At 40.0% G+C, this 13514-nt stretch overlaps 1 gene segment (V, D, J or C); it reads left to right on the forward strand.

Annotated features, from left to right (window-relative positions):
• LOC122114182 overlaps positions 1-13514 on the forward strand; it is a 53885-nt gene that overhangs the window by 27229 nt on the left and 13142 nt on the right. Inside the window, 1 exon segment of the V gene segment in view lies at positions 12019-12335. Within this exon segment, the coding sequence occupies positions 12019-12335 (317 nt within the window).

A 13514-nucleotide genomic window follows, 5' to 3' on the forward strand; every position in this document is an offset into this window, starting at 1 on the left:
CCTCCCAGGAAGAAAGAGTGAGAGATGGGGCTGCCCTTGCTGCTCCTCCTGGGGCTTCTGCCTGCTGACAGAACTTCTCAGCTAGAGCCAGGCTCTGAAGTTTTGTATGTGGTCAGTGACAATCCTCTCAAACTTACCTGTCTTTCATCCATCTCAACCTCAAAGTCATCAGCTAGACAAGGCTTCCGTTGTCTTATAAAAGCACAGCTCTGTACTCCAGAGCATCTAAGATATGGTATCCAAGTGGATATGATTTCCACTTGGTCACAAGAGAGGCCATTGCTCTCCCTTTGCTCCTCTCACACTACTGCACCCACTTGCTGTTGTGCATAGCGCTTTCCCTTCTAAGTCTGAGATTCATAAGACACATATCCCCAATTCTTGAAGCCAGCTCTGGAACATGGATCATGAGAATTTTGTGTGTTATCCTCAGAGTCTGGCTTCTTTCAACCACACCTAAGTAGGTGCTTTGGGGGTCACATTTTGTCATTTTATTAATATATCCCCTATAATATGCCAGGTGGCCTTCATAACTATACAGGAGCCAGCTGCATTTTCCTTGTTTTATTTAGTACTAGCTTTGTCCTACAGTGCATGGTAGAAGGAACAATTTCTCCCCACAAAGGCAGTAGTAGATATTAAGAGGACCGCATGAGAAGAATAAAAGTTAAATTGAAGAAGAGTAGAAAGGATGGGTAGAACTTTTCAGTAGTAGGATTTCAAATTATCATAAAAAGAAGGGAGAAGATCATTGTAAAATCTTCCTGGAGCAGTTGTTTTAGCATGTGATGACAGAGACCATTAATATTGTAGGAGGAGGAGATGATCAAATCAAGACTCAGAAGGAGTTTATATAGTGAACAATAATGAAGAAGTCTTTGATTGGACAATGTCTTGGGCTATGTGACTTAGAGCAACGGTGTTTTCTCTGTGCACCCAAAGCAACTGCTTCTATTTATGATGTTAAGTTCCATGTAAATACTGTGCTCATCTGCACAGTGCAATGTGTCAACACATGCTGATCTCCATGTTAGGGCCTCCTAACTTTACTCTAGCCTCACTTCCTATGGTCAGTTATTCTTGATTTGTCATGCTGATGATGTCCTCTCTAAATAGTATGGCTACAGTTCGTTGTCTTCACTCTTGGCCACATTTCATTTTATTCCTTCTATGTTTGCTTGGATCACATGGCCTAAATGCAATCATTAATAAAATGCTTTAGGACCATATGCCACTGGATCATTCCTGTAATTCAGCTACTCAAGAAGCTGAGATCTGATAATGGTGATTGGAAGGAGCCTGACCATGAAAGTCTTTGAGACCCTTATCTCCAATTAACAACTAAAAAAGCTGGAAGTGAAGCTATGGTTTGTGTGGCAGAAAACCAGTCTTGTACACAAAAGCTCAGGAAAACACCTAAAACCAGAGTTTAAACTCCAGGCCAACTACACAAAAACAGTTCTTTACTTACAACCCAAGAGGTATTGACATGAAGGACCATGCAGGCTTGAGGAGCAAGTTAATTTTAAGTAGAGTTGAAGGCCTGATTTACCAAACACCTTAGCTTCTGACAGAAAACCGTTTTCAGTAATTAAGAGAGAAGGCAAAAGTGTCCTCCAAAAGTTCATTCAATTTTAACTGAAATATAAATGCATGAAACTCACAAAGCTAGATATAAACTCACACCTAATCTTAAGAATGAAGAGGAAATGCCTGATGTGAACTGTCCTAGAGAGAGGCTATGGTTAAGAACATTCAGAAGAAAAGGAAACCAGTCATGGCTAGGGAGTGAACAAGGCACCAATGTAAACACCAACAGACAGTGTATCCATCTCAGATCATAATGCTTTATTGCACATATTATGTTTCTTCTGAAAGATTAAAAATTAGAATTACATTTTACAATTGCTAACTGCTGATTTTGCTTTTGTAAACTTGCTCGCCCTAGCACTAACCCCCCATTTTCTGGAAATAAGGAATTGAGTAAAAAGTCTCGGAGCCCAGATGCCTGGCCCCTGGCCCCTCAACAAAAAAATGGGGCAGCCCCGACCTTTTCAAGGCTTCAAGCCTACCCGCTGGAAACCAACAACAACCACAACAACAAACGGTTTCCAGTCTCCTCAGAGCAACCCCAGGAAATGCAGCATAGGACCTCTGTTCCTCCACCTACACAGTATTGACTCCTGAGATGGGAGTTCAAGCTCTGCCTACAGGCATAGTTGGCCCACTTCCAAAAGGATCTGTTGGCCTATTATTAGCTCAGCATTGAGAGGCCTACATATTACCCCAGGAGTGATAGATCAAGACTATACTGGAGAAATAAAAATCATGGCCTCAGCACCTACTGGAGTTATATCTATTTCTGCTGGGCAAATAATTGCTCAGCTGGTTCTAGTTCCTTTAATCTCTGTTGGAAATTTTGATACTTCTGCCCCTAGAGGCACAAAAAGTTTCAGGTCCTCAGATGTATTCTGGATTCAAAATATAAAACAAGGAAGGCCTGAACTTATAACTTATATTCAAAAAAAGCCTTTTTGAGCGTAGTGGATACTGGAGCAGATGTATCTGTAATAGCTAAAAAATATTGGCCTTCTCACTGGCCCCTTACTGCCTCAATTATGTCCTTACAAGGAATTGGTCATGCTACAGATCCATAGCAAAGCAGTGCTATTCTCATTTGGAAAGATGATGAGGGCCATTCTGGAACTTTTCAGCCTTATGTGCTGGATCATTTGCCCATTATTTTGTGGGGGAGAGATATTATGGAAAAAATGGGGGTTTATTTGCTTAGCCCAAATGATGTAGTCACTTGACAACTTTTAGATCAAGGACTGCTACCTTCAGGAAGACTGGGGATTGGTCAACAAGGCATTCCAGAGCCCATTCAGCCACAGCCCCGACCGCATAGACAAGGTTTAGGATATTTTTAGTGGGGGCTGCTGCTCATCCTGCCCCTCATGCCTTCCTATTACATGGTTATCAAAAACTCCAGTGTGGGTGGATCAGTGGCCCCTATCAAATGAAACGATTATTGTTGGCCAGCAGCTGGTGCAGGAACAGCTGGAATTGGGCCACATAGTTCCCTCTACTTCCCCATGGAATTCACCTATTTTTGTTATCAAAAAGAAATCTGGAAAATGGAGTAAATGCTACTATGGAACTCATGGGGCCATTACAACCAGGTTTGCCCTCCCCAATGGCCATTCCGCAAAATACATACAAAATAATAATTGATTTGAAAGACTGTTTTTATACCGTACGCCTTGCCCGTCAAGACTGCAAACGTTTTGCATTTAGTGTCCCTTCCCCTAATTTTAAAGAACCCATGAAACAGTACCATTGGCTAGTACTGCCTCAAGGCATGGCAAATAGCCCACCTTATGTCAAAGTTTTGTAGCGCGGGCTCTTTTTTTTTACTCGCCAAAAATTTCCTTCAGTTTATGTCATTCATTATCTGGATGATATATTGTTAGCTCATTTAAACCCTACAGTACTACGACAAGCTTTTAGACAATTAAAACTAGACCTTACCTCTTTTGGAGTAATTGCAGCCAATGATAAAGTGCAAGAGCATCCTCCGTACACTTATCTTGGTTATATTTTAGGTCCTTATTATTTTACTAGTCAGAAATTACAGATTAAAACCTCTCATTTGCGTACTTTACATGATTTTCAAAAATTTCTGGGAGATTTTAATTGGCTTCGCCCTTATCTTAAATTATCTACAGCTAAATGAAAACCTTTATTTGATTTGTTAAAAGGAGAACCTAACAACTGAAGTGCTGAGACTTTAAAAATAGTAAATTCTGCTATCTCTTCCCAACATGTAAATTATATTGATTATTCAGCTCCTTGGGAAGCTTATATTTAACTACACCTCATTCTCCAACAGCGGTCCTCTGGCAGAAGGGACCCCTTTTATGGCTTTCTTTATCTGCTACCCCCTCAAAAGTATTAACTCCTTATTATAAATTGGTGGCTACTTTGGTTCACATGTGCCATGTGGAATCTTGTAAATAACTCAGACGAGATCCACATGTTATTTATATTCTCTATAGGTTACAACAGCAGGAATGGCTTTGTTTTCATTGTGATTCCTGGGTTATTGCTTGGGCTAATTTTATGGGCACAATTTCACATCATTATCCCTCTAACAAATTGCTTCAATTTGCCTCTTCTTACACTTTCATATCTCCTCTGGTGGTATCTTTATCAACTCTTTCTATGGCTGCCTTAGTGTTTACAGATGATCCTGGAATGGCTGCTCTATTGATGGGAATACTACATCCTGGGATACTGGTCTTTCTTCAGCCCAGGAAGTTGAGCTTCAAGCAGTTTTCCAGGCCCTTACGCTTCTGCCTACTAGTGCTTTTAATTTATATTCAGATAGTCATTATGTTATTCGAGCCCTTCAGGTTATTGAAACTGTCCCCTTTCTCGGGACGGCAAATTCCACTATTCAAACTCTTTTTTGCCAAATACAGCTCATTCTTCACTCTCGCACTTGTCCATGCTATTTTGGATTTATACGTGCCCATACTAAGCTTCCTGGTCCATTAAATGAGGGCAATGCTATTATGGACAAGGCTACTCAAGTTTTTCTTACTCAAATTGATTTGGCAAAACAATCACATGCCACCCATCATCAAAACAGTCGTGCTTTATGCCGACAATTACAAATCACTCCTGAGGTGGCTCGTCAAATTGTAAAGACCTGCCCTAGTTATACTACTTTCTTACCAGTGCCCTCCATTGGAATTAACCCTCGAGGTTTAGTTGCCAATCAGATGTGGCAAATGGACATTACTCATATTCCATCCTTTGGACGGCTTTGCTTTGTTCATGTTACTATACTTATTTTAATTTTATTATGGCTACTCCTCTTGCTGGGGAGACTAGCAAACATTGTATTTCCCATTCTCTGCATTGCTTTGCCACTATGGGACTTCCTAAATATATTAAAATTGACAATAGTCCAGGATATGTAGGACAAGCTTTTCAAAATTTTTGTAAATCTTATCAGATTATTCACACTACAGGTATTCCCTATAATCCTCAAGGTCAAGGAATTGTTGAACAAGCTAATGGTTTGCTCAAATACCAAATCTTTAAATTAAAAGGTGGGGAATTATACCCCTTCTCTCCTGTTAATATTCTTTCTCATGCTTCGTTGGTACTAATTTTTTTAAACTTAGATTGTAATGGCCTTTCCACAGCACAGCAGTTTTGGGAAAAAAAGAGAGGAAAGAGCTTCTGCTCAAGTTAAGTGGAAGGATCCTTTAACAGGTGCTTGGCACGGGCCCGATCTGGTTTTACCATGGGGTCGAGGACATGTTTGTGTTTTCTCCCAGGAAGAAAATGACTCCCACTGGTTGCCTGAGTGTTGAGTTAGGATTGTGGAGGCTCATTCAGATGACACAAACCCTGACACATTGGGCTTACCTGCCGGATCCCCGGATTGTGCATCCAGCGACCTTGGAGGGAGTTGAAGTACTCATTCATGTCAATAGATCAGCATATGGTACAGCCCCCCATCCTTTCATCCAATATACACAGACGGGAGATTTCTCAGCTTTACCACCAATTTTAAAAGCTCCATTCCAGGCTGTACTTTTATGCAATCCATGACTCATAAAATTTGGATCCCAGACAAAAATCAAATGTACAATATACAGATGACATCTTTGCCAACTGAGCACTTAGTTTATGCAAATTCTACTCCATCCTATAGGATACCCCGTTGCATTAATTCTTTACAAATAGTAGAATCTATAGGAAAGCCTCATCCAATAAGGTGCAGGCATGTGCAGCCATTTGTTACCAATATTTCTGGAACTAATTCTCAATTAATGGATTGGTCTGGAGCTAATCTTACTAATAAGTTCAATCCTGGATTGTGGTGGGTAATGGGCATCCTCAACATCATGTTTGGATGTTGGTGGCTGCACTCAATAATATAACCTGGTCCAATTCATCGCTTTTAAAAAATATTATGAGTTGTGTATCCCCACCCCATGTCATTATGTATGGACCATTTAATATTTCTGTAGGAGCTAATTATTTTAATGTTACCTGTTCTAATTGTTCTTTTACTAATTGCTTGTATAGCGGCATAACTGAATCCATACTTATTGTTAGACAACCACTTTTTGTTATGCTTCCTGTAAATATTTCTGAAACTTGGTATAAAGATTCTGGTATTCAGGTGTTAAAACAATTGAAAGAACTAATGTGCCCTCATAGATTCGTTGGGCTACTTATAGCTGGTGTTCTAGCCTTTATTTCGTTAGCTGCCTATTCAGCAGCAGCTGTTGTGGCACTAACTCGAAATGTACAAACTGCCTATTATCTTAATCAGCTTGCTCATAATACTACACAGGCTCTACACTTTCAAGGTCAGAATGATGACAAGGTAGAACAAAAACTAGAAGCATTATATGAGTCAGTATTATCTTTAGGAGAACAAGTTCGCGCTCTGCAAACTTTACAGTGAGTGCGCTGTCATGCCAGGTTTGATTTTTTTTGTATGACTCCTCATATATGTGATGAATCAAATCACTCTTGGGAAAAGGTTGTAGCACATCTCAATGGTATTTGGCACCATAATAACTTGTCTTTAGATCTTTTTCAACTTCACAGACAAATAGCCGGATTAGAGCAAGCCCCACCGCTGGACTCTGAAATGGCTAAAATTGCTAACGAGCTGTTTGAACAATTTCAACCCTATATCCCTTCCCTGACTAATGTTAAAGGATTGTTAATGACATTGCATGGCCCCGGTGTACTTTTATTGATGGTTTTTCTATGCCTTCCTTGTATTATACGTGCACTGCAAAACTCTGTTATGAGTTTAGCCAGCCAGCTACATAAGATCAAGCTCCAAATAAAAGAATTCCCCCCGAGAGGAACTACAGCCAGAGACGGGTAAGAGGGGGTGCCAGTCTGATCAACCTAGGACAGGGCCTTCAGCTTTGCTCTGAAGAAGTTCCCAATGACGGGTAAGGCAGACAAGGTCATCCACCCAACCTAAGACAGGCGGGTTCCCTTCTTCAAACAAAGACGGGGGAGATGTTGGGAGCTGACAGTAAAGCTCCAAGGTCATCTTGACCCTTGTGCTCACTTCAAGGCACATGCAAGGAACTGGCTTTCATGAAAAACACCAGGTGCCCAGGATTGCTTTGTTATGTCTTTAGAGTTTATTTTCTACCAGTTGACCTTGTCTTGTTTTTACTGCACTTTGTTTTTATTAAAATTTTCCTTGTTTTTCTGCACTATGGTAACCTTATGTTACCTCTTGACTTCTAATAGTATATAATAAAGAAAGTTAAAAATAAAAGGTGCTGTAGTCTTGAGCTGCAGACCTCCCAACACCATCCTTTGTCATATGTCTTTATTTTTCCATGTCCTTGCCCCCTAATTCAGGATTCCCTTTCATTGCTGGCAGGCTCCAGCACCTACCTATAGACTATCTGACTTTCTTGCTACATGAAGATATATTATCTTTTTATAATATCAGTGTCTGGATAATAATGATCATTATTAACTATATAACTATAGAATCCTGTATCACAAAAATCTACAGATACCAAATGCAGGAGAATTCTAAAATTAATCTCCCTTGGAAATATGTATCTCTCAGTGATTGGCTTACATTAACACAAAGAAGAAAGATAGTGCTAGCAAGTCTTGGATAATGTGGAAATTATAGACCATTATTTTGTTCACAGGACAACACATTATTTTTTTCATTACTTGGAATAAACACATTATCTACATAAACAAATTGGTTATTTGTGGTCTTTAAGCATTTTTTTTGTAACTAAGATCTGCCAGATTGTAGCCATGCCCAGACCTTGCTGATTTTCATGTGCCCAGAGCACAGTCCACTTCACTGACAACATCTTCATAGGCTGCTCAAATCCTATGCAGGAAAATGCTCCATTCAGCACACAGCATGGACTTGAGGGCTCCTTCTCAGCAACCATGGCTCCTACTGCTTTGGCTCCCAGGTATGGACGGACCATGCTGGGGATTGCTCATCACATGTTAACAGAGCTGCTAAACTCTTTATGGAAGTACTTGGATAGCATAATTAATTAAATACCTAATGGTTTTCATGTTCCATTACCAGGTGCAAGATGTGACATCCAGTTGAACCAGTCCTCACGCTTGTCTGCATCTCTTGGAGCAGAGTTGTCCCCATTGCAGGGCCAGTCAAGGCATTAGCAATGATTTACACTGGTACCAACAGAGAGAAGGGAAATCTCCTGATCTATTATGCAAATAATTTACAATCTAGGGTCTCATTGAGGTACAGTGGGAGTCAATTTGGAACAGAATTCACTTTCACCATCAGCAGCCTACAGTCTAAAGATGCTGCCACTTATTACTGTCAACAGGGTAGTAGTTATCCTCCCACAGTGATATAAGCCATAACATATAACTCCCAGGGAAGCAGAAGTGAGAGGCTGGGCTGCCCCAGCTGCTCCTCCTGATGCCTCTACCTGCTGACAGTGCTTCTCAGATGCAACCAGACTTTTAATTATTGGGAGAAAGGTAGTGAAAGCATCTGCACATCCTGACTCTCTGTCCTCCTGCTCATCCCAAGCAGCACACACCCAACAATGCCTCTTCGTACTTGAAAAGAACACACATCTGTGTTTATGTATAGTCCATGTTGTGCTAAAACTTTGTAGTCACTCAATAAAGAAGCATCAATTCTAGGAATATCAAAGCAGGCTTTTGAAAGCAAGGCAATATAGCTTGGAAAAAAGATTTTTTAAAAGCAAATGTGTAAAGAAAAAAAAAAGTCTTTTTTAAAAATAATTTATGATTGACACAGTATACTGTATTTGAAGTACAAAATGAAATTTTGGTATGTGCACACATTGTGCAATTATCTAAAAAATGTAATTAACAAATTAATTCATCAACTTAAACATTTATCAATTTATTGTTTATCAAATACTTCCATGTATCACACAGACATGCAGAGTCATAAATTCATATTTCATAATTAAAATGTATTTTTATACATGGTGATAAATATAAAAGAAAATGGTAGGGGGGCTGGGAAGGTGGCTCAGTGGTAGAGCACTTGCCTTGCATGCATGAGGCCCTGGTTCGATTCCTCAGCCCCACATAAGCAAAAAGAAAAAAGCCATAAGTGGCGCTGTGGCTCAAGTAGTAGAGCGCTAGCCTTGAGCTGAATAGCTGAGAGACAGCTCCCAGGCCCAGAGTTCAGGCCCCAGGACCGAACCCTTCCCCCCCCCAAAAAAAGAAAACGGTAGGATAGAGAGGGATGGGGTAGAAAGAAGAAAGGGGTGACATTGATAAAGATGTATAATACTTAAAAATGGACTTGTTTAAGGGTAATGTTTTGTACAAGTACTTACAGATTAGAAAAACTATAAAATATAATTAAAAAGAAGAGATTTGTATGAAGCTGTCACATTTCTGCACTCACATCTCTGTCCATCTGTTACTTCATAGGTCATGGATAGATAGGACTGACTCTCTTAAAGCTTCTGATATCATATGAGATGAGAATCTCATCTCATTCCCAATATGCACAAGAAAGCAGTGAGCAAGAGAGTGCTGAGAAGTGAACATTTTGAAGGAATTTTTATGAGAGGAGTTCACAGCTGATGACCCAGTGAGGTCATGGACCAACTCTCAGAATATATCCCGGAAGGCATTGCACGAGACCATGTTCACACGTGCCTCTTCCTGTCAATAACTTGTAATCATACCAAGAGTTTCAGTCAGTCTCAATCCACAGAAAATGGGATATTTGCATGAAATATTAAAGGATGCTTCTCAAATAGAAATACTTCTTGACACATAGGAAGCAATACAATTAAACAGAAATGCAATATTATTTTTTCCTACTCAGAGTTTTGTTTCAGCATCACTGATGGCATGTTAAAAACACAAAATAACTTAACAACCTCAGATATACTGAGTATGAATCTGTACTACAGGAAGTTGACAAATGATCTCTGTAAGGTTTAGGAAAGTTGTATTTAGATGAATATCAATGGTAGGGGGATGCTTTTCACACCTCAGCCTATTTAAGGTCATTTCTAGGTAAACTAGATCTCTCTCTTTCTATTTCTCTCTCATTCTTTCTTTGTCTCTCACACAAATACACACACAGAAACACACACGCATACAGAGAATCTGTATCAGTTCTTTACTAGGACAAAAGTTATTGGCATAAGCTCTGAACAAAGAAGAGTTTTATTTAACTCATAGTTTTAGAGACAAAATGACCTACATGCTGTATCCTGTCTGTCTGTAATCACGTGAGGCCTGTCCTGTCTGTGGAACAATATGGTGAGTTAATAAAGAGATAATTAGCTGCAGGTTGAAGTGGCCAAGTATATGGTTGTATTTATTTTCTAATAAGCAACTATTACAGGAACTGATTCAATCCATGAGAGCAGATTTAACCATCCTCAGTGCAAGACTTCCAATGACCTAATCATTTCCCACAAGGCACCTCTTCCAAAAGCCAAATCAGTCAATTGGAGCAGCAAAACAAACTTCGTTCTTCATGTGCTCCTTCTTCAAAGGTGATGATCTGCCTCACAATAGGACCAGGATATTTGGATACACAAAGTAGAGACTAGTTAATTTGATTGGAACTGCAGACATTTAAATATTTTATATTAATATAAGATCATAAGAACTATGTATATATGCATATATATATATTTATATACTGAATTATCCTGAAATATACCAAGGGGATTCAACCCAACATATCCGTGTATGAGTGCAATGCATCTTGAATGAATTCACCTTTCCATTATACTCCAGAGAGGATTTTTTAAAAGTCCTTTGATTAATTTGCTTTATAAATATAGTATGGGACAATGACAAGATACTATTGCACTTAAAATTGAATATATATTCACACTTTCTACCCTTATCTTTTCATTTATAAAGATCATTTGGACACTACTTGTATGGGAAAATTTGTTCTCCTTGTCAATTATTTACCCTAAGTCTTCCATAGAAAGTTCCTTTGGAAACAGACTTTATAACACTTGTGCCTAAGATCCCTGAACAGATCATCTAGTAAATATGGATATCTGATGCCTCTTCATCTACTTAACTCTCTGCTCTTTGTGTTCAATTCCACTGAGCATCTCTGAGGCTGCAGGGCACTGTGCCTTTCCCTAGACTAGCTGAGGAGTTTCATGAAAGCTAAGGCATGGTATTTATTTGTTTCCTAGAGATGATCCTAGACTTAAGCCTGTATATCATTGGGTCCCTGATGCTGTTTTATGGGTGTGAGAGCATGTGTACTCTATACTCACTGGAGAAAAATACTTTCATAGTGGGATCTTTCTTCCCACTACTGCAGCCATAATGTAATTTTATTGGTTATCACCAAACACAGAACACATCTGATGTCACTTTTCTCAGAAGAGCAGGACTTACCAACCCCTTGACTGTTCTCACACTGTTGCACCCACCTGGCTATTTGCATACTGCTCCCTAAGGAGGACCTTCCTTTCTAAGTCTGAGATAAAGGCTCAGCTCTGAATTGTCTCGAACTGGCTAGACTCCTCATTTCACTCCTAAAAATGAAGTTCTTCTCTCAGCTGCTGGGGCTGTTAATGCTCTGGATCTCTGGTAAAGGTAAAAGGAAGTGAGAAATGACAGTGGGTGGGAAGATGGGCTCTCAGAATCCAGTGGCGCCCCATCCATGTTTTATACATGCAGATCTTGTTATCCATGACGGGACAAGTGAGGTATAGGTCTTAGAGAGTGAGAAACATTCCAGAAAGAGCTAGAACCTGTGCTTGGGTGAAGACTCTGCTAGGAAGGAAAATTGTCAGTGACTCCTAGAGACTTATTTATGCTTTATAATATCTGTTCTTTTTACATTTTGAATCAAAGCAAAAACTATGAATAAAATGCAAAATATATCAGAATATAATGAATAAATGCATGTATCTCTATGTTTGTACATCAATATTCATTTCTGTCTTATTTTAATTTCAGGATCCAGTGGAGATGTTGTGCTGACCCAGTCTCCAAGTTCCCTGCCTGTCATCCTGGGAGAAACAGTCTCCATCTCCTGCAGGTCTAGTCAGAGCCTTTTGCACAGCAATGGAAGGACCTATCTGGATTGGTACCTGAAGAAGCCAGGCCAGTCTCCACAAGTACTGATCTATGAGGTTTCCAACAGATATTCTGGGGTCTCAGATAGATTGACTGGCAGTGGGGCAATCACAGATTTCACATTGAGAATCAGCAGGGTGCAGGCTGAGGATGTTGGAGTTTATTACTGCTTGCAACGTACACATGAGCCTCCCACAGTGATACAGCCCTGAACAAAAACCTCCCTTCTGACTAAGCATTGAGCTGTGCTCCCACATTGCTGGCCTGGGGAGCAGCAGAGCAGATGGTCTGACTCTGCCCAGAGAGGAAGATACCTTAATCAATGTGGGAGTGACTATGAATGGAGATAAAGACTGTGTGATAATGTGACAACATACAATCTACAAAGAACAGGAGAACAATCATGAAAACACAAAAAAACCAGGAGATATCAGATCAATCGTGAAATATTTACTCAAAAAATATAGGTCTCTTTAGTATTATAGCTAACCAATAATAGAAGAATCAGCTTTCTTCTGTGATTTCACTCCCTTTATAATGAAACTTAAACTTCCATCAAAAGCTAGGTACCAATGGCTCATGCTTGTAATCCTAGCTATTCCGGAGGCTGAGGTCTAAGGATCTGCCTGCCAGCCCAGGCAGAAAAGTCTATGAGACTCTTACCTCCAATAAACCACTAGAAAATCAGAAGTGGCGCTGTGGTTCAAGCATTAGAGCGCTCACCGTGAGCTGAAGAGTGTAGGGACAGTGCCCAAGCCCAAAGTTCACGCCCCATGACTAACAAAAAAACAAAACAAACACACAAACTTCCATCAAGCCCACACCCACAGCACATGCTGTTTTCTCTTCAGAAGAAGGAAACCCATTTGTACCTGAGTGTTCCCCAAAACTTACATGACTGACAAGCCCTAATCACGGTTCAGGCACTGTTTCTTGCCTGTATCAATGTGAGACGGATACAGTACTGGAGCCTGCACAATGGTTTCAGGTCTTCTGTGTTCTGGGGCTCTGGCTCTTGTGAAGAGAGTGGAGTGTGGTGATGCCCTGAAGAGTGTTCATATGTCCCAGAAGTCTGAGATTGAGCCCTTGTTCAATGTGCACAGCATTCACAGCCCTCCCTAGTCAGCCTCTGTCATTTTATTTAAAGAAACCTGGCATGAGTGCATAATTAATATTTAAGTGTGTGTCTTGCATCATTTTCTATTAATTTAAACATTTCTCATTTCCTTGTAATGAGCCTTTCAGAGGCCTGGAATTATGACACTGCACAGCCCAAGACTTGGTGGATTCTCCAGTGGTGTAAACTGCTTCATCACAAGCCTCTCAAATTCATCTGGAAAAAAATGGTGTAGATGCACTGAATTCACTGAAGTAAC

This window comes from Dipodomys spectabilis, unplaced genomic scaffold (genome assembly GCF_019054845.1).
Source record: "Dipodomys spectabilis isolate Male_0828 unplaced genomic scaffold, ASM1905484v1 ptg000106l, whole genome shotgun sequence".
NCBI classification, from domain to species: domain Eukaryota; kingdom Metazoa; phylum Chordata; class Mammalia; order Rodentia; family Heteromyidae; genus Dipodomys; species Dipodomys spectabilis.